This window comes from Lycium barbarum, chromosome 3 (assembly GCF_019175385.1).
Source record: "Lycium barbarum isolate Lr01 chromosome 3, ASM1917538v2, whole genome shotgun sequence".
Taxonomy (NCBI): Eukaryota; Viridiplantae; Streptophyta; class Magnoliopsida; order Solanales; family Solanaceae; genus Lycium; species Lycium barbarum.
Window position 1 is genome coordinate 3093185 of NC_083339.1, and position 22209 is coordinate 3115393.

At 33.8% G+C, this 22209-nt stretch overlaps 2 protein-coding genes across 2 annotated transcripts; one reads left to right on the plus strand and one right to left on the minus strand.

The window, feature by feature from the left end:
• Positions 1 to 445: 445 nt before the first annotated feature.
• LOC132629932 (uncharacterized) lies at positions 446 to 7866 on the plus strand. The gene is made up of 5 exons (XM_060345359.1): positions 446 to 1786; positions 3543 to 4128; positions 4393 to 4685; positions 6458 to 6505; positions 6596 to 7866. Exons 1-5 carry the CDS (start codon positions 1538 to 1540, stop codon positions 7001 to 7003), a joined length of 1584 nt encoding a protein of 527 aa, XP_060201342.1. The 5' UTR covers positions 446 to 1537; the 3' UTR covers positions 7004 to 7866.
• A 5757-nt stretch (positions 7867 to 13623) lies between these two features.
• On the minus strand, positions 13624 to 18308 carry LOC132629933 (sulfite exporter TauE/SafE family protein 4). Its single transcript, XM_060345360.1, has 12 exons — positions 18027 to 18308; positions 17285 to 17444; positions 16611 to 16811; positions 16408 to 16469; positions 16200 to 16239; positions 16024 to 16079; positions 15822 to 15908; positions 15689 to 15739; positions 15242 to 15481; positions 14551 to 14644; positions 14336 to 14476; positions 13624 to 14232 (listed from the first exon to the last, which is right to left on the minus strand). The coding sequence occupies exons 1-12, from the start codon at positions 18192 to 18194 to the stop codon at positions 14150 to 14152; spliced, it is 1383 nt and encodes a 460-aa protein (XP_060201343.1). The 5' UTR covers positions 18195 to 18308; the 3' UTR covers positions 13624 to 14149.
• Positions 18309 to 22209: the final 3901 nt, after the last annotated feature.

Consider the following 22209-nt stretch of genomic DNA (forward strand, 5'->3'; position numbering starts at 1 on the left):
CCGAAGCATGATTAATCTATGGTCAAAGTATGTTAAAAAGTGTAATGGAAGAAGAATTAACCAAAAGGACCGAAAAAAAAAGGGAGAGACTATAGCGCAGTAATTTACTGCGCTATAGTAGTTAACGGAGCCGTCCCCGTTAACTGCTGCGCTAAAGGCATTTTGATAATTTTTTTTTATTGGGGTATTTTGATTTTTTTTTTTTTTTTTTTTTTTGGCATTTTGGTTCCGGACCTCTTTTTATGTTTTTATTGAGTCGAGGGTCTCTCGGAAACAGCCATCCTACCTTGGTAGGAGTAAGGTCTGCGTACACTCTACCCTCCCCAGACCCCACGTTGTGGGATTTCACTGGGTTGTTGTTGTTGTTGTTGTTGTTGTATTTTGGTTCCGGACCCACTTGCGGAGAGTCCTAACATGTGGAGTGAATCCATAAGCAAACGTTGGAACTTGTAAGAGTTCAAATGACAAGACTAAACACTAGACTTTTTTTTACCTGCTTCCTCGTCGTTATCTATATGGGAGTCACTCCTTTGTTTCTGATTTCTAGACTTTTCTTCACTCACAATCACAATAACCACATGTTCCTGTATGGACTCTGATCAAATCCCAAGATTTTAAATACAATAATCAGTTTATTATGACCACAAATTTAATTCACAAACATATGATTCAATAAAGTTTCCATGTGAACACAGAAGAAAGGGGGGAAATTTGTTCTTTCTTAGACGCTACTTCACTGAATTCAAGAACCAACTTGTAGTCCTGTTTATCTAGAGAGTTGAATTGATTTTTACTGTGTTTGATTGGGAAAACAAATGGAGGGGTGTAATCAAGAAAGGTAAAGATTGGTTTTTTCTTAGACCCATTTTACAGAATTCAAGAACTAGCTAGTAGTCCTTATTGGTTACTGTTTTTGATTGGGGAAAAAATGGTTCTTTTGTAGACCCTTTTCACAGAATTGAAGAGCCAACTAGTAGTTCTTTGTTGATTTTACTGTGTTTGATTGGGAAAAGATTGGATTTTTTGCAGACCACTTGATAGAATTCTAGAACTAGCTAGTAGTTCCTTGTTGATTTACTGTGTTTTGGGAAAAGATTGGATTTTTTGCAGACCACTTGACAGAATTCAAGAACTAGCTAGTAGTCCTTGTTGGTTTACTGTGTTTGATTGAAAAAAAAATGGAGGGGTGCAATCAAGAACCATAAAGATTGGTTTTTTCTTACATCCATTTAACAGAATTCAAGAACTAGCTAGTAGGTCCTTCTTGATTTTACTGTGTTTGATTGGTAAAAAAAAAAGGAGGGGTGTGAACCCATTTGGTGAACACTGCATTGTAAAAGAAAAAGGGGAAAAGATTGGTTTTTTGACCCAATTCATAGAATTCAAGAACCAGCTACTAGTCCTTGTTGATTTACTGTGTTTGATTGGAAAAAGGGGAAAAGATTGGATTTTTCGTAGACTGATTTCACAGAATTCAAGAACTAGCTAGCTGTTCTTACTTACTTGTTGATTTTTACTGTGTTTGATTGGGAAAAAAATGGAGGGGTGTAATCAAGAACGGCGGGTTAACGTTGCAGCGATGGTGGCGGCGATGGAGGAGGAGGAGGTGGAGGAGAGTAGTGATGATTGTAGTTCGGATGATGAAGGTACTGAGGATTATCGAAGGGGTGGTTATCATGCTGTTCGTATTGGTGATAGTTTTAATGAAGGTAGATATGTTGTTCAAAAGAAGCTTGGTTGGGGTCATTTCTCTACTGTTTGGTTGGCTTGGGATACTCTCATGTCTGTACGTTTTCTAATCACCCCTTTTGCTTTTGTATTTGTCTTTGGCTTAGTATAGAAAAAGGCGTAGGTAGGATTTGAATTTTATGAGTTCTGTTCTGAGTTTAAGAATGATGATTTTCAAGTGCTAATAACAGGGTTGTTAATTTAATATGTCTACATATTTAATGAATTTCTTAACACAAGTAACAAGTAAACTGTCTTAGCAAAAGCTACTAAATTAGGCCCAACTCGTTAGACCCTTTCTTGGAATTGTCATAATCTGTTAGTTTTAGGATTTAGGGAGATCAACTATTGCATTTTGCTCTTTTCATGTGTCTCTTAGCTCTATGTTTTAGATTTTCTAGCTTTATTTTGATGTTTATGATTCTTATGTGAGCTTAGAATCCTATTCAAATGCAGAGCAGAACTAGGATTTTGAGTTTGTGTTCTAGATTCTAGAAAATGCAGCTTACGGGTTTCTTGATAAATTATTTATACATATTAAGTGGATTTTTAAACACAAATACAGGGTTTGAGCCAAAGCTATTGTCGAAGCTCTAGCTCCACCCCTGTCTAAATGGTGCTGAAAGAAATTGAAGATTTATATAGCCGACCTCAACTAGTTTGGAATTGAAACATATATTGTAATTTTGATGTTAATGTGTGATATATGATGGATCAAATGTTGAATTTTTAGGTTGCTTATCAAAATTTTAGTAGTTAGTTGCTTTTAGTTGAGCTTTTATGTTATAGCTCTTCAAGATAATAATAATAATAATAATAATAATCAGAGTGGTCTACAAGCCTTTTTGATTCATCTTTGGGCTAGTTTGGAGGAAACACTTTCCTGGAATTGTCTCTATCTGTTAGTCTTAAAATTGTGGGTGATCAATAATGGCATTTTCCTCTTTCACTGTGGCTGTTAGCTTCATCTTTTGGATTTTCTAGCTTTACTTTGGTGTTAATAACTCTAATGAGTTGTGTGAGCTTAGCATCCTATCCAAATGGGGCTAAATAAAACTTGAGGATTCATATAGCCAACTGAAACTAGAGGTGCATGTTGTAATTTTGATGTTAAAAAGGTTGAATCTTTAGGTTGCTTATCAAACTTTTAGCAGTTAATTGCTTTTAATTGAGCTTTTACGTTATAGCTCTTCAAGATAATAATAATAATAATCATAATCGTAGTGGTCTACAAGCCCTTTCTGTTCATCTTGGTCCTAGTTTAGAGCAAACCCTTTGTTGGAATTGTCATAATCTGTTTGTTTTAGAATTGTGGGTGATCAAGAATTGAGTTTTCCTCTTTCCTTGTGGCTCTTAGCTTCATCTTTTGGATTTCTGTTGCTTTACTTTGGTGTTAATAACTCTTATGAGTTGTGTGAGGTTAGCATCTTATCCAAATGGGGCTAAAGAAAGTTAAGGATTTATATAGCTGAATGCAACTAGCTTGGAATTGAGGCGTATATTGTGATTTTGATGTTAATGTGTGATATATGATGGGAACAAAAGTTGAATCTTTAAGTTAGTTAACAACTTTTTTGCAGTTAATTGCTTTTTATTGAGCTTTTATGTTATAGCTCTTCAAAATAATCATAACAATAATAATCTTAGTGGTCTACAAGCGGTGCACGCAGTCTGGCTCACGAGTATAATTTTTGGCTGAATTTAACTAATTGTGCATAGCAGCAACCTTCAGTAATTCGTGATGAATAGGAGCTTAGGTTAGCAATTCTGAATTGGTCGTAATTTTAATGTGTATATTTTTGTTAATTATGCAGAAATTTGTAGCATTGAAAGTACAAAAGAGTGCGCAGCACTACACGGAGGCAGCAACGGACGAGATCACTATTCTAAAACTGATAGCAGAATGCGATCCCGATGATAAAAAATGTGTTGTGAAGTTACTGGATCATTTTAAGCACTCGGGTCCGAATGGTCAACATGTGTGTATGGTTTTTGAGTATTTGGGTGATAATCTCTTGACACTTCTTAAGTATACTGATTATCATGGACTGCCTATTCATATGGTTAAAGAGCTTTGTTTTCATGTTCTAGTGGGATTGGATTATTTGCATAGAGAGCTTTCTATCATACACACCGATTTGAAACCTGAGAATTTACTTCTCTGTTCCACAATCAACCCGTCTAAGGATCCAAGAAAATCTAGAAAACCTCTTATACTTCCTAATCATAAGGATAAGGGTTATGTATCGAATGAAATTTTGATTAGGAACAACAGTAAGAAGATTAAAAGAAAGGCCAAACAAGCAGCTCAATGTTTTGCGGAAAAAGACGCTGGACAAGATAGCTCAGCTTCTGCGGAGTCATCTGCCAATGCAAATTCAAATGTGGACATGGTGAATGGTATGTTTGATTTTTTTTTTTTTTTTTGATAACCGTGGTATCCAGGCCAGCTTGCGCGCACCTCGACTAATTTCACGGGATATTTATCACCTCCCACCAGGCACCATCAATAGGTACCAGGTAACTCTTTCCGTCAAGGCTAGGACAAATGGGAAGAAATCACCTAGTGTTTTGTCTCTGCTAGGATTGAACCCAAGACCTCATGGTTCTCAACCGATTCTTCTGTTAATACTAATAGATTGTCAAATGCTGATGCTGCAACAGGCAATGGGAAAGAATACGAGGGTCCTAAGAGAGGCAGCCGTTCTACAAGGAGGAAGCTTTTGGAGTCGGTCGACGTAAAGTGCAAAGTGGTTGACTTTGGGAGTGCTTGTTGGACGTATAAACAGTTCACGGATGATATTCAAACTAGACAGTACAGGTGTCCTGAAGTTATCCTTGGATCTAAATATTCAACCTCGGCAGATCTTTGGTCCTTAGCTTGCATTTGTTTCGAGCTTGCAACTGGTGACGTGTTATTCGATCCTCATAGTGGTGATAACTTTGATAGAGATGAGGTACTTGTGCATTACTTCATTATTACTTTTTTTTTTTTTTTGGTTGGAACTTTATGTTTATGTTTTGTTGTTGGCAATTCAAAAGCCTTACGCGGAAAACCCTAGATATAGATTCCAAATACTTGTTAGAGTCCAAAATATGATTAGAGAGGGAAAGAAGTAATACTTTTGTGAAAGAAATTTGAGTATCTTATCTAACCTAAAATTTTGAGGCAATAGATGGAGTAGTTCAATACCCTTATAAACCCATATTGAAGATCCTTAAATAACTTGTCACAAGAATATAATGGGCACCCTTCAGTAGTTTCTTGGGTTAACACGTGAACTTTTTTGCAGACTCTTTTTTTTTTTTTTTGTGTGTGTTTGGATGGGGTAAAGGTTTATTGACTACCAAGAGTTACAAAAGATTGCTGGGAATATCCACACGGTCAATTACAACATCTCCCTAGCAACTCCAGAAAGTCCATAGATTGATCTATATTATCAATGAAACTACTTTTACACCAACAAAACAAATTATGTAAACACTTGTTTTTAACTCTAGAAATATGGTCTTTTTGCCCATCGAAACAAGCGTTGTTTCTTTCTAGCCTGATAGTCCAGAATATGCACAAAGGTACAGTTCTCCAGATTTGCTTCAAAGCTTTATGTGTTCCCTGGTGCTGCCAACTCTCCAATATTTCCTTTTTACTGTGAGACATGATCCAAGAGATCCCACAAATGCTGGAAAAGAAATTTCCCAACATTGTCTAGTTATTCAGCAGTGCATAAGAAGGTGATTCACGGTCTCCAACTCTTCTTCACATAAGTATCATTTATTACTCAGTGCAAAGCCCTTCTTCTGAAGATTATCCTGAGTAAAAGGCAAGCTCCCCGAGCTGCAATCCAACCAGAACAAGCTACCTTAATTGGAGCTTTAGTTCTCCATGGCCAAAGGTTGCTCTGATACAATGTGAGAGAATCTTGGCATTTAACCCAAAAGTTACAGGCAACGGATGAAATATATCTTTATAAACCCCTTGGGAAGCCCTTACCCAATCCATTTGGTATGGTAATATAACTCAACAAAGGTTATTCAGACACTGTGGATGGAGGAAGTAAAAAAGACTAAAAAGGGAACAAATTGTACAACATGGCAAAAGATTTAAAAGAGAAGGAAACTCTTATTGTTGTATGAGGGAGGTACTCTTTTATCAGCTCCTCTGGTGCTTTAGTTTTAGTCAGTCAATTATGTGACATTAAGTGATAGATGCTTATGTGAACAAATCGACCAAAAAACTAGAGAAAGATACAGTGAAAGCGTGGTTTTTGCTAATCCCTGCATTTAAATGTAAAATCTGGAGAACAAAACGTACATGCTCTTCTGAGCATTATTTCCAAGTTATTGTTTATCTTTTTCCATACCACGTCACATATCTTTCTCTGACGATGTTTTGGTTCTGTTTTCATCATAACGCGGATCATGTTAGTTATTCCACTCTTAGTCATCAGTGCTTTTATTTGTTTTCATCAGTTCTTTTATTTGTTTTCTGCTAAGTGAACCCTGTTTTCTATTTGAAAGTCCTTTCTTTGTCTGGTTAGTTTTGCTTTTGGATATTTCGTTATCAACCGTGTAGATGACCAGAATTTGTGAATCAGCTACATCAGTTATGCCATTTCATGATAAATGGCAAGCCACACTTTTCATGTTCTTATGGTCAATTTGTGCTAGTTTAGTACTCAATCTTTCAGTAATGATTTGCATATCAAAACTATACCTCTTTTCTTTGCAGGATCACTTGGCACTAATGATGGAGCTTCTAGGAACGATGCCACGAAAAGTAAGAAAATTCGTGTAATCACTTCAAACTTTTTTGAATCATGTTTTTATCCTTTTTGTAGTTTTATAAAGTTTGCTTTTTTATTCTCAGATTGCTTTGGGTGGTCGTTATTCACGCGACCTCTTCAATAGACATGGTGACTTGAGGCACATCGGACGGTTGCGTTTTTGGCCCTTAAAGAAGGTTCTAGCAGAGAAGTATGAATTCAGTGAGCAAGACGCAAAGGAATTGTCTGATTTCTTGGTCCCAATACTTGATTTCGTCCCAGAGAAACGGCCTACTGCAGCTCAGTTGCTTCTTCATCCTTGGATCAATGCTGGTCCACGCCTTTTGGAACCTTCCTTGCCCGATATTCGATCTAAAACTATTGATACTCTAAACTCTGAGAAAACCGAGAAACAGAATGAAGAAGAGAGGGAGGCAATTGAGGTTGGAATTGGGAAACTAGCTATCAACAAGAACATAAAAAATTTCAAAAGTTACTCGGTCAAATTCTGATACTTAGCAATTTTAAGATTTAACCTAGGTTGCTCGGACTCTTCAAAAGTGGCGATGGGTGCTGGCTTGATCCTCCAAAAGTAGTGCATTTTTGGAGGATCTGACACGGGTGCAACAACATTTTTGGAGAGTCCAAGCAAACATAAGTTTTTACCCGTTCATCTCAATAGATGTCGAATCTATACTACCCTAGTATGAACATGCTCTATTGTCAAGATGATGTTTAACGACGTGCTCTACGACTCATTAGCATAGGGAAACATGTTAACTCTTCTTTCCAGAAACATACTTCACATCCTAGGTGTTAGCCGATAAAAGAGTCTCCTCTTATCTGTCTCTCCGAGTTTCTACTACTAAGTAGCACGTCTGCTATTCAATCATTTTGTCGTTAAATGGAGCTCGTGGTTTCACAATGAGGATACTACAAGGTAAATGTAATAGTGAAAAAGGTGTGTGTGGGGACCAATATAAAAGAGTCCCCTCTGTATCTGTCTCTCAGAGTTTCTAATACTAAGTAGCACTTCTGCTATTCAATCATCTTCTCGTCGAACGAATTCTGTGGTTGAACAATGAGGATATTACAAGGTAAATGTGAAAGTGAAAAAAATGGTGTGTGGGGACCAAATATATGAGCTGCTCCAGAACAAGCATGCAAGAGCAACTGCAGATGAAAGCAATTTATCAACATGTACAAATAAGGACCATTTCTATGGCACACTTTCTTGAATCCTTGTCATGTCTACATAAAACTCATAATGATTTTGATATGATGTTTGTCTCGAGCATTTTAATTTTAAGTCCATTTGTTCACAGCCATTCTATTTCACAATTTATTCAGTTACACATATCTGGTTGTGTTTTTATGATTTAGATCTATTGAAAAAGAACTTCTCTTGAACCTTTTGTATTTTTCAATCTTTAGAAGTAGGCAATGTTGTCGAAGGTAGGGGTAGGGCTAAAGGTCTGCGTACATCCTACCTCCCCAGACTCCACTTGTGGAATTACACTACATAAGTTGTTGTTATAATGTCATCAAAGGCTCATTTGAGACGTGTTTAAGCCCTGAAGCTCAGAAAAGCTTGGGAGGAGGAATTAAGTTGCACGTAAGTATGGGCAAGGCGCTAAGGTGTGTGCTTTACCATGCATTGTATCTTTAATCGAGTGGCACTAAACAATAGATATAACCGGCAAAGAGATATTAATTGTTAAGGAAAACATCATGAGTGAAATTGTTACTTTTTCTTGTATTACATATATGTATATGTTTATTTTTTTCTTCATCACTTTTTTTTTTTTTTTTTTTTTCAATTGAAGTCCACACTTCAAACTGCGCTTTGTGTTTAAAGAGCCAATAGACCAACACTTTTTAAAGCTCTTTGCCTTTGACAACACTGGAAGTAGGGTAAAAGAAAGTAAACATTTTTAAGGACTTGTGAATGACAGAAAACAAACTGGAAATGGAAATCCAAAAGGTAAGACAGGAGAAATCGACTTCACAAAGTGAATTTGGAGGATTATGTAGCATTTTCACACAATCACATGGTGTAAAGAAAAAGATTTAAACAGCCCCATGAGCCACATTCACTTCAATTATTAGGAGTAAAAATTTATTTACACTCGGTATTTGTATCAATCCAATGAAAACATAATTTGTTATGACTTGCGTGCCATAATTCTGATTTTTTTTTTCTTCCTTATTGTTTTAGTTTTAATATCACGATAATTCAGCATGATTTGTGAGTAATCCAACATGATAGCTAGTTGAATATAACATGAAGTCACACCGTTTTGTCATGACTTGCATGCCACAGTTCACTAATTTTGATTCCGCTTAACAACATCAATTTACCATTTTTGTCGCTCAACTTAAGAGTGTCTTAGACTAGAATTTTATTTATTGAACTTAAAACGATCAATTCCCAGTAAATTTTAAAAGCAGGGATAAAATTTAAAATATCGTCCCAAATGTATCCTTTGGTGCAAATTGGCTTTCCATTAGTTGTATTTAACTTTTGCATCTTAATTTAGAGCTACGAGAAGACAGCCTAAAATCCCTGTCACTTTCATAATGAATTAATCTGAATAATAAAAAATGCGTGTGAACCAAATGAAAATATAGTATTTGAACTACAAGTAAGGCCAAATTATAATTATATCACCATTGACGACTTCTGGAGTTCTGGTGATTAATTAGAGCTAATTAGCACTTAGCAACATGATCTCAAGTCAAGGGGAAATCAAGAAATGTACTTAATCAGTTCATTAGTATAGTATTAATCTGGGCATCCACATGAAGCAACAAAGTTGAAAATGTTATTTTCTAGAGGAATCTTTATATGTCAATATTGCAATTAATGACTCTGATAGTCAATTTATGTGCTTGATTATCACAGAAATCACTTATTTTGACTAAATAAATTCCTTCCACTAGCTCTACACATGCGTACACAAGTGTTCTCCATAATTCTTCTGATTTTGGGTGATAAAGAACAAAAAGGAAAACACTAGACGTGGAAAATGGACAAACATGAAATGGTCGTTCCAAATTGCTTCCCAAAATAATACTCCATCTGTTCCATCTAAGTGTCTTACTTTTCTTTTTGGATCGTACCAAAAGTAATGTCTCTTTCTATATTTAATAAGTTGACAATTCAAACACCCTATGTGGCAAGTTTAAAACCACAAGATTCAAAGTATTTTTTGCTACATTATCCATCTTTAATTTAAGATCATAAGATTAAAAAATCTCTCTTTATTTCTTAAACTTTGTGACAAATCAAACTAAGACGCTTAAATCTACAAAGTTCATTGTAGGTTTCAGAAAAATAGAACAAAAAATATTCTTTTTTCTATCACCCAAAATGGGAGTGAAAATGCATCAACAAAAAATGTATTCACGTAAGTTACAGGGAAAGACTACATCTAAAGAATGTCTAAACAAACATCAGTAGTTATTTCACAACTCAAACTCGTAATCTATAAGTCACACCAAGACAACTTAACCATTATCTACAATTTCATCTCACATCACTTCGGTGCATGATTTTAAACTTACTCAAATTCGTTTCAACTTTTACCCTTTTCCCTTGCCTAAATTAGCGGGTTACCCTCGTTTTTTTTTTTTAAAATTGCAAAAAATTGATGATTTTAACTGAAAATCATTATTAAACCCCTTCCGATCGAGATTTTAAAAAATAACAAAATTGCAACTTGAAGCATTCTCAACTCTCAAGCAAGAATTGCAATTGAGTACAAACACATCAATCTCCAACTTTTCCATCATCAAATGAATTGTCCCAAATGACAAGAGGGATGACGAACGGTACATGTGATGCATCACGTTATACAAGTTGTTATCAAAGGACACAACAATTATTGGACGATAAAAAATTAGGTGGTCTGGTAAGTACTCTCCTCCATCCTTCGGCAAATGTTTTGATTTCAAGCCTCGGAAATGGAGTCATTTGTGATAAAGAACATATTGTTCACCAAAGTGAAACTTTCCGGCAAGAATTTCCAAAGGAAATACCACACCGAACAAAAAAAGAGAAAAATAAGAGAAATTAATAACATTGTGTGGACTGGTAAGTATTTCTTCGTCCTTGATTATAGGTCTTGGATTCGAGCCTTACGAGTGGAGTCGTCTTTGATAGAGAATGATTTATCCCCAAAATGAGACTTCCCTACGTAAATATAAATTAGTCAAGTCCCAAAGCGAGCATTGTATACCTAGGAGGAAAAAAATAAAAAAAGGAAAAAACAATTATTGTCCCGTTCTTTAAAGTTAAACCAAGTCTTTTCAACCTCATTTTCTTGGGGTATCAGAATAAATGTGGAAGGTGAACGAAAAGCACAGGCCAAAAGACAAGTGTTAAGGCCTTGGCCACACGACTCAACAATCATACATCACACCAATTCAATTAGTTTAATCACTGTGATGTTAACCAAACATTACATGGGGATGACGTGTTTGAATACAATAACAACGACTTAATCCATAAGCAAGTTGTAGTTATAAATTGTACGGATCTATCATTGTTCAGGTCGGTCAACTTACACTCACGTTAGTCCAATTTTGGTATTGTGAAGATTCAACATAAGTTGACTAATTTTATTTGGCGGTTATAGTGGGAAAAATAGTCAAATACTAAAACAGTTCAAGAGAAAGTTTGACCAAAAAACACATCAAAACATAGATTCGATTTGAACTTTCTTGTAGAAAGTGGTAAAAATGGCTGATGGAATTGATGTAGGAACAAAGTTCAAGTTTACCAGTTCGTTAGAATGGCTCAGCGGCACACAACACTACACGTTCACTTGAAACCTATTATAAATGGTTGTCTCGGACCTTCTGTTGAATTCTAAAAAAACTCCATTCCGCTGTATCGACTGTGCTACCGAAAGCTCTAGGAAAGTTGAAATAGGAGAGCACAAATTTTGACGTAAGCTTGCTACTTAGATGCTTCATTACAAAGAAATTAAATTATTCTCATTATCTTGCTACTTCGAATTTATTTAGGATTTTTCTGCTACTAAAATCTAGTGACACGGGTAACACTAGCTTCGGTTTTTTCTCCTCCTAATTTTAAAGAACAAATAAATAAAATCAGCTTGATGCCCTAAGTTTTTGCTATAGGCGTAATTGAGAGAATTGTAGGACCACATTAGGTCCATTTTACATTAATTTAATAGAAAGAATCATAAATTTACTTCAACATCAAGTGACCACCATAACATAGTGAAGAATAAATAAATAAGGGTAGAATTCAGTGCACTAAGCTCTAACAATATACGAAGTCCATAGAATTTTCGAATCACATTAGATCTATTGTTTAGTAACTTGATAGAATGAATAATAAAGTGCAGTCAACATCAAGTGACCCAACATGATGACTAAAAAAAACAAATGAAGACAGCATCGAGTACACTAAGCTCTTACTATACGTGAAGTCCCGAGAAGGATTGGACCACATTAGGTCTGTTGTACGACAAAGTTAATAGAAAGAAGGCAAAATACATCAAAACACCCCTAAACTATATCCAAAATGTCGATATCACACATAAATTATAGAGCGACCTATTACACACCTAATATATTTAAAAGTGATATTTTTTGCTCCCTGATACAATATGACCAGTTGCATTAGGGGAGAGTGTACACACTCTCTCCCCACGTCAATGCCACGTCAGTGCCACATAAAAAAAATCCTCTAGTTTTTATTTATTTTATTTATTCTTTCACAATTTTGCTTTTTTTACTTTATTAACAAAATTAAAATTTTTAAAAACTAATTTTCCCTCTTCTTTTTCATTTCACCCCCCCCCCCCCCCCCCCGCGCCCTTCCCTTCCACCTTCACGCTACCCCCACCCCCCAAATCCTTCACACCACCACCACCACCGTCTCGCCGCCCCTACCCCCAGACCCCAAATCCTCCTTCTTCATTTCTGCACCGCCGCACTACCGCCCGCCAGCCCCAGACCACCCACCGTTAATCTTCTACCACATTCCAATCTCTCATTCTAATCTTCTTTCATGCTCACTATGACCATCAAATAATTCCGCCAAGCCAGAATCACCCGAAAAGTACCCCAATCAGAGACCACTATAAAGGCATAAACGACGGCCAACACCTCTCTTCGACCCCAGCAACATTCACATGAATGTCATACCAAAGATGATGAAGAGAAGAAGAATGTTGAAGAGAACAACAACAGCAACAACAACAACAACAAGAAGCCCAGTACAATCCCACCATGTGGGGTCTGGGGAGGTAAAGTGTACACAGACCTAACCCCCACCTTGAAAGGTAGGGCGGCTGTTTCCGAATGACCCTCGGCTCAAGAGAGGAGAACAAGAGAGGAAAAACAAGACAAAAGGTTAGATAGGATCAAGCATATCGAAAACCAATATGAAATCAAGGAATAACAAAAGCGAGAAAGTCATGTTAGAACAATCCGAAAAGAAAAAGAAGAAGAAATCAAATTTTGATGTATTTTGCCAATATTTAAAAGGTAACATAAATTGTTAGGATCAGAAAACCAAAAAGTGAAGAATATTGCTCCCAGTGACACTGCTCCAAAGTTGTAAATCTTTGTTCTATTGATTGGTAATTTGTTCAACTGGAAGCAATGGTACTGACCAACTACAATGGAACCGGTGTCGGTTTTGGTATGCATAAATTTTCATTCTTGTCTTTTGAATAAAAAGCTTCTTTTTGTTCTCTTCTTTTTTTTGGCTTATTTTCATGTACTGATGCAAAAAAATTGAAATTGGAAGAAAGGAACGGGTGGGGAAATGAAGAAGAAAGAGATGGGTGGGGGTTGGAAGAAAGGGAGGGGTGGGGAAATGAAGAAGAATGGGACGGGTGGGGAAATGAAGAAGAAAGGGACGGGTGGGGGTTGGGATTAAAAAAATATAAATTTAGTATTAAAAAAAAGGAAAAATGAATTAATTTTAATTAAAACGCGCCTATTTTTTAATTATTTTTACATTTTATGCCACATCAGGTCTCAGGGAGCAAATAATATCACTTTTTTATATTAGGTGTGTAATAGATCACTACTGAAGTTTAAGTGTGAACTCGACTTTTCGGGTATAGTTTAAGTGTCTTTTGATGTATTTTGCCTAGAAAGAATCATAAACTTCATTCCACCTCAAATGACCCAATAACTTGGTAAAATACAAATGGTGGTGGTGTTGGGACTCTGCTGGCGTTAGCGCTAGCTAACCCTCAGACACAGAACCAACTCACATAACACAAGAATCAAGCAAATCGAAATAATGCACCAGTGTTAGCGCTAGCTAACACTCAGTTACAACAAATAGACACCCAAGCAACCACAAGATTTTACAGTAAATAAATGGAAAAATAGAGGTGGTAACTGGCCGGTGTTAGCACTAGCTAACTCACAAACAGAATAGCCACACTTTGACACTTAAACATTTTACTCTAAAGCAGACGGAAGAAAAATGGTGGTGGTTGCCGGTGTTAGCGCTAGCTAACACTCGGACAAATTACACCTTTTTTCCAATGACATACTGTACTTAGTTCTATAAATATGACTTCTTGAAATGGTTCTTGTGCTGCTGCTCTTTACATGTATATGTTCTTGTTCAACAATAGTTTGCTAGTTGAAATACACAATTATTGACTGCTGCAGAAATCCAAGAACCCCATGAATTCGTGGTTGTGTATCATATGGATGCTCTTCTCTGCCCCGATAACCCCTGTAACCATTGAACAAATTAACAAACAAGAAGAAAAAGATCAGTCTTTTCCTTGTTTTTCAAGATGGTTGTATGGAATTTGTGTAATTGTTTATCGACATACCCATTGTGAGAGCGCTGGCGAAAATAACACCAGAGAGTATGAACACAATGATGGATGCTCGCTTTAAAATCGCGATAACTTTCCTAATGAAGCATTGTCCCCAAAATCCAGCAAGAATAGATACACTCATAAGGTATAAAGCTGCAATAGGAGTTTAGTTAGGACTGTAAATAATGTTGCAAATTTCAAGAAACTTGTTGAGATTAAGAATATACCGTAAGGAATTGGGAATCTCTTGAGGAGATAGAATTCCACTACTGATAAAGATGACGAGAACATCATCACAAATGTTGCTGTCGCGCTAGCTACCTGTAGAAGTAAAAACAAGTCCTTTTTGTCAATTTTGAAACAGCGATATTTCACTGTAATAAAATCACAACAGCACAATATGAAAGACACCGATTTAGATGAAATTTATAGTAAATGTTTGTTATTTTGAAACTTAACTCTTTTGCATTATTAGAGTTGTTGGAAGTTACAAGGCCCCTTACCAAACCCTCTCCTACTCATTTGTTCCCCACCACATGTAATGGACTTAAATCACAATCGAGTTTAGAAGAAAATGATTAGTTTAAAAAAAGGAGGAGACAGAAAGGAGAGTAAATCAAAAGATGTACCTAAAAAAGTGAGACTAAAAAGATGTACAGATTCTTTTAGAATCTTCTGTGATTGGCATACACCATGTGCACTAATTACCAAAGCATGTTCATATCTGGTGTTGACTTCTTGCAAACTCTGTCACTCAACCTAATCATACTCCAATGATGAAAATATGCAAATTGAATATCCTAATACAACAACTACTGCACCTCAATCCAAGGTAAGCTAACATCGGCTATATGAATTTTCATCATAAAGTGATCCTAATCAAGATGTTAATAAATAAGGTAAAGGAAACGGCTATACCTGAGGGATAACTCCAATCTCAAGAAGAAGAGGTCCAAGAATGAATCCACCACCGGATCCGAGCAATCCTCCAACACTGCCTCCCAATATGCCACAAAGGGCACAGAATATAAGATTTGTGGCAGTCCATTGAATGTCAGCCTCACATACCGACTCTGGGTTCCCTTCTAGTCTCCTCTTCTTGCTTTCCTTGTACAACTTGACAACTTCATATCCAAACACTGCCAGGGCTGCTGGAAACTGAAAACACAAATATATTATATAAGACTCAACACCACCATACAAAGATAATATTACAGATATGACTTAAATACGTGACAGGGTAATGTAAGTGACAAAGTGGCGTTGTTTCCACAATATTCGTAAATGCATATAAAAATGTAAAAGTTTCTACACAAATAATCATACTGAATAAAATAATGTTCAATGTGTAAGATATTCATGTACCTGTATTAAGTTGAGCACCCAGTACAATGGACTACAAGCCACTAGATCATTCTGTAAACATGTCAAAAAACAGTTAAGTTTAGATGCACACCAAGGGACATTTAATGGAGAAGTTATTCGAGAATTCACTTGCCTTGAAAACTTGAAGAAGCAGAAATATGAACCATACTAGAAAGAGCACCATGATTCTCTTCAAATTAAGGTTGAACTTAAAGATTTCCTGTGAGATAACCATAATTAGGCAATTGAAATCAATGCAATAAAGCATACTAAGCGGAGCCAAAAAAAGAAATGTAAAAATTTGCTCCATTTGATGTGGTAGTAAATTAACTTACAAATGCTGTTTTCTCCTCCTTAGGCACCAATGGCTCATAAACTGTATCAATAACAACTGAAAGCAAGCAAGTAAAACTAATAAATATTAGCCCAATTTAGATAATGATCATATCTTAGTCACTTCTACTTAGTTAAAAGAAACAAAAGAGAAGTATTTAGTTCTTCGAAGACATACGTTCACCACGCGAATTAACTGGAACTTCTCTCATCGATTTCTGCAGGTTCCCGATAAATGACAAAGATAAAAAAAATAATTAGTTACCATCAAATGTAACTACTTGACTGCTATTAAAATATTGGTAATTGAAGATAACAAATAGTATATGTTAAGTACATTTGGAAGCAAAAGCCCTTGTAAATGATTGAATTAGTATTGGGCTAACCTTGAGCATAGTTTCTTCTTTCCACATCAAAATTGCTTTAAAAAATGATCTTGATGAAGTCCCTATTACCAAACAATAAGATAAAATTTAGAGTTACTTTCCAATAGATTAACAACTACAAATCTAAATCTTGCATTAGAAAGCAATCTTGATTACGACTAAGTACCAATAATTAATGAAATTAATTACTGTTAGTAAAATACCCATGAAGAGGATAATGATGAGGACAGTGATGAGCCAATAAGGGAAAACAACACTTAGAGAAACACCAATGGTGATGCCTAACATGAGCATGGGCTGAAATAACAGAGCCAAATCATAATCAAGAATTGGTACTTCTCTGCATGGATGTGGTACCCTCAAATTGTACCAGACTGATGATGCTGATGCTCCCATTATCATACCTGTAAAAAAGCAAATCAACTTTTCAACACAACAAACAACACAAGTAGTACTATAAAAGTAAAAAAGCAAATTCAGATCTGCTAACCCCTACCATATCTTTTACTGTCTTTTCACTCGTCCAAGAGACTTTCTTAAAAAAGTTCTCAAAAATGTTACTATCTTTTTATATTTAACAAGTTCAAAATTCCACTATTCTCAGTTTTCCTTTACTGACACTTTCTTATATGAATTACATGGTATGTTTAGGATGGTGGCTGAGCCACATAGACTGAAAGGTGGTGGTCAGTTGACCACCCTTTATCGGAAAATTATAGTAAAATGTGTTTATAGGTCAAAATTTACTTTTTATACATATATATTAAATCTTGAACATCGTTAACGAAATTTCTTGCATTGCCACAACGTTTAATTATGGCACAACATTCAAATTGTGTTTCTTTTACATAAAAAAAATGAGAAGAAAAGTGCTTACATTTGGAAAGAGCAGCAGCAGACTTGGTATCAAATCCAAGAATCAAAGTAAGCATAGGGACAAAAATGCCTCCTCCACCAACACCTCCAACAGTACCACAAGCTGAACCCAAAAATCCTATCACAGTTGCCACAACAATCCTCCAACTAAACTCCAATTTCTGCAACATACATCACCAACAATGGACCAAAAAAAAAAAAAGCAAATTAAAGGTCATTAGAGAAACAAGAAAAAAAACCAAAAAACCAAACACCATTTAATATAAACTCAAGAAAAACTAAAAACCAAACACCATTTAAGGTAAACTCAAGACCCTTGTTTGCTCCACATGTATATAGCACAAGAAAAACCAAAACTTGACAAATGAAAACAAGAAAAAAAAAAACCAAAAATCCAAACACCATTTAAGATAAACTCAAGACCCTTTGTTGCTCCACATGTATACAGCACATAAGAAAAAAGTGGACATGGAATAACAAGAAAAAAACAAAACACCATTTAAGATAAACTAAAGACCCTTTTTTTCTCCACATGTATATAGCACAAGAAAAACCATAACTTGACAAAGGAAAAACAAGAAAAAAACCAAAAAACTAAACACCATTTAAAGTAAACTCAAGACCCTTTATTGCACCACATATATATATATATCACAAGAAAAACCAAAAGTTGACAAACAAAAACAAGAAAGGCATATATAACAGATATATTTACAAGATTATAACAAGAAAAGATTAATTACCGGCCAAACTTTATCTTCAGATCCAATAGGTTGATGCAAAAGATTAGAACTTTGATAAAATCTTGGCTCAAAATCTCCATTTTTCAAATTATTCTGGACAAAGAAAACTGATAAAATTGCCACAGAAAAACCTGCTAACAAATAAATTACAAAACCTTTTGTAGCCATAGCCAAATTAAAACAAAAACTCCTAAGAAGTTTGCTAAAATGTTTATATGTGTAGCCTAAAAGATAGGAACCACATAGTACTTATATAGGCACGTTATAAGAATGAAAAGAGAATCTTATTTGAAAGAAAATAAAATATCTTCTTTTTTTTTTTTTTTTTGGTGGGTGGTGATTTTTTTATATATATATATATATATATATTTTGTTAAGGGTGGGGCCATAAATGAATGGAAGCACATGGTAACAGCTGGGCAGTTTCTCAAATAGACAAAAAAGGAAAATAATTTAAGTTATATGCATTTACATTGTAATGATTTTTATATAAAATTCAGTAAATTTTTAATTGTTAATGTATGTTAGTTATTCCTTTATTCGATTCAAACTAGTATTCGTACTGCGCGCGATGCCCAAAAAATATTAAAAAGCGTAATTATGACAAATTCTACAATGACTTGTTTAAGTAAATATATTACTTTAATAAAAATTTAATTGTCATCTTATTTCTTAATGCAATGTATTTAATAACAAAATTTCAATGAAATTAGAAAAAAGAACTATATATAGTGCTAGAATATCGCGTTCATAAAGATATATAATTTCTTTTAGTCCTTTAATAATTGTTTTAGTATTTATATTTAATCTATCGCTCAAAATAATATCATAGTTTTTATAGATAAAAGTCATTTTCCCATTCAACTTTGCTTTTAGAAATTAGACAATTTTCCCCAACTTGAACAATACCCCTCTGTCTCAATTGCACCTTTTAACTGGCTTTTTATTCTCTAAATTATTAACCTTTTTCTTGTTTTCCTTTTTGAATATATAATTATTTCTTTCTCTTTCTACATATTGCATTTATACTTATAGAACAAATAAATCTTATTTATAAGGTAAAATTGTAAAAAAATAATTTTCAAACATATTCAATTTTGATATTGAGAACAATAATAATTTAATTAGAATAAGGTATTCGTATAAATAATTTTGATAATAGTATTATCAAAACTCAAAATTTTATTTACTTAATTGAGAATAAAAGAGAACCAAAACCTTTTAAACATATATTTAACCCATGTAATACAAAATAATAATTACTATAAATAAAGATTTAATTTATGAAAATTCCTTAATGATTCAATATTATACATTTTATAATATTTTCATTATTCAATATCTTTGTTTTTGTCTAACTTTAAATTGGATAGATCCGAGCTAAATTTTAAATTGATTTCATGAAGGAAATCAAAGTCAATATTTGACAAAAAAGCTACAATTCTTATTGCAACATATTCATAATGAAAAACTTTGATAATGACAAAAAAGAAGAAGAAAGTTCAACAGTAATGCATGTGTTATTGAAGAGGTACATATAAGAAGCCAAATATTTTAATTTAAATTCAAATTTGAAAATCATATCACTTTATTTAAAAAATCAATTATATTTTAATAAGATCATGTTTTCCATATCTTATATTACTCTAATAATCCTTTTAATGGTAATCTTAAGAATATTTTAGTTACAGAAGTCTCTTCATATAGGAATCCTTCTTTTCTTTTGTCAAACAGTAAAAATCTACTTCCACAAATGGAAAATTGATAAATACCGAAATTTTCGAATTGATAATCATAATTAACGCATTATATTTTGATTCTTATATTTTTTATGTCAAAATAGTATTAACCTTAGGTACAAATGATAGTCATTGATTAATTTCAAAAACATATTCATTCTTCTTAGTTGAAAAGCTTCTGTCACAATTAATAAAAGAAATCATATAAGTCCAAAAGATTTATAATGTCAATTAATTTCTCTTTAAAATTAAGACAAATAGAATTTTTTTTGCCAAGTGACTTGTCCATATTACGCTACTTGGCTTAATATTAAGCTAGACTACCCTCCGTTTATTATAATGTAGATTAAGGAATTTTTACAAAAGTATACAACCCAACATAATATATATTATACCTAGATAGTCATATTTTCAATTTAAATCCGCATTAACAAAATTTTCCCCACACATTATATATAATTGTATAACAGTGCATAAGGAGTGTTTTAGAAAAAACGGGATTAACGCAGGTAATTAAGAAAACTGGACTAAATCGGATAAATATTCTTTGCCAATGACATAGAGCGTAAGTTTCCTAAAATTAATGCTTATGAAAATATTATTTGTAATTACCTTATAAATGAGGTAATTATGAATATTTTATATATCGTCTACATATAGAACTTGAACGTCTGAGTTTTTTTTTTTTTGTCACGGGCAATTCCCAACGTCTGAGTTAGATTTCATATGCGGACACACTTTTTTTTTAGCTTTCTATCCTATGTTAGGTTTGTTCGGGGGCAAATATTACTAATTTGATTTCAAATTGAGTTAGATTCATTAAGAGAGAAAACACTCCTTATCAAATTATTTTTTCTTAAATTTCAACCGGAAATTTCTGATTAAGAATAAGAAATTATATCCACATACTACAATCCTGGTAACATGTGATACACACTGTTTTGTCTTGTAGCCTTCTTTATATTCATAGCACTGATTTTGTTCTTGGAAAACCCAAGGATTGGTTGTTTCCAAAAAGTCCGTACCCTTTTTACTTTATTTGAATATAAAAACTTTACAGCAATTACTTTTGCAACACATTAGCAATTACTTTTGCAACACATTATTGTCCTATCACCTATGTCCATTACTATTTTTTTCACAATATAAACCTCAAAATATGATTCCACATAAAAGCAGTTACTATATGTCTGTCACCTGATAATAATCTGGTTAAATTCAATACTGGCCAGTCAAAATTTGGATGTACTTTTAGCCACTTGTGATTGTGACCACAGTTTGAAATGGTGGCCAACGTTGTGTTATTGCAAGATAAGTATAAAACAGAATAAGAACAAAAATAAAAAAAAGAGTAATTTCGTGGCAATTTCTGAATTGGGTGTACTTGGCATCAAAAAGGTATTCAAATTTGGATTGAATACGTTTACGATTAAATATATGGACAGATTTGAAGGACAAATGAATCTCTGTCTAAATTTGTAAGATTTTTTTTTTCCTATTAATCATTTTGACCAAAACAGCAGCCCCTTTTTAAGTTGAATAAAAGAAGAAGAGATTTTCTTCTTGAAAGGGACAAACGTTTTTGGTCTAAAACTAAATTTCTAAAGAATTTTATTTAAACTTTTAATGATAAATTTTTATAGTCACATAGATATTATAAATTTTAAAATGATATATTTTAAATATTTTATAACTACATAAATTCTTTGATATATTTAAAATCACACATTTTATTGCGAATCAAATTATGCTACATAAATTAAAATGGTTAGAGTAAAAGATTTGCTGTCAAAATCATGACAAGAAGTTCACGGCTAATAATCAAGAGGTTCACAACTTGATGTTAGGTTTTTTATATTTTATTTTTTTGTAATTTTGTTGTCACGTAGTCAATATTGTTTTCTGTATGAAAAAAAAAAAATTGAAGCCGGTAGGTAAAAGAGAGCAAGTGATTTACGTGTGAAGAAATATAAAAGAACAAATATTTGGATGATGCATCAATCAAGTCAGGAATCGATAGTAGGGATCTTGTAGCACAAAAGGTGTTTGAATTGGCTTATAAACTGGTCAAACCTGCTTATAAATCCTTTTTAACTTTTTGAAGTGTTTGACAAAATAGAAAAATATTTAAAATAAGATAAAAATTTCTTAAAATAAGTCAAAAGCAAAAAGTTGGTAAACCCCAACTCATTACTCCCTCCGGATAAAAAAAAGAGTTCACTTAGCCATTTGCATACCTTTTAAGAAAATACTAACTCCTAAACAAAAATAGGTAATTTGACTAAATTACCCTTAATTAAATATACATTGGAATTTGATCATATAACACTTAATAGGGACAAATATGAAAAAACAAGATTAATTCTTTCTTGATTTGATAAGTGAACTCTTTTATTTATCAAAAAAAAAAGGCTAAGTAGACTCTTTTTTTTATCCGGAGGGAG

Coding starts and splice junctions, on each gene's coding strand:
- LOC132629932 (XM_060345359.1), top strand. CDS start 1,538: ATGGAGGGGTGTAATCAAGAACGGCGGGTTAACGTTGCAGCGATGGTG. Junction 4,129..4,392: donor AAATGTGGACATGGTGAATG/GTATGTTTGATT, acceptor ATGCTGCAACAG/GCAATGGGAAAGAATACGAG. Junction 6,506..6,595: donor TAGGAACGATGCCACGAAAA/GTAAGAAAATTC, acceptor TTTTATTCTCAG/ATTGCTTTGGGTGGTCGTTA.
- LOC132629933 (XM_060345360.1), bottom strand. CDS start 18,194: ATGGCTACAAAAGGTTTTGTAATTTATTTGTTAGCAGGTTTTTCTGTG. Junction 16,812..17,284: donor TGCTGCTGCTCTTTCCAAAT/GTAAGCACTTTT, acceptor GCTTTTTTACAG/GTATGATAATGGGAGCATCA. Junction 14,645..15,241: donor AGATTGGAGTTATCCCTCAG/GTATAGCCGTTT, acceptor TTACTTCTACAG/GTAGCTAGCGCGACAGCAAC.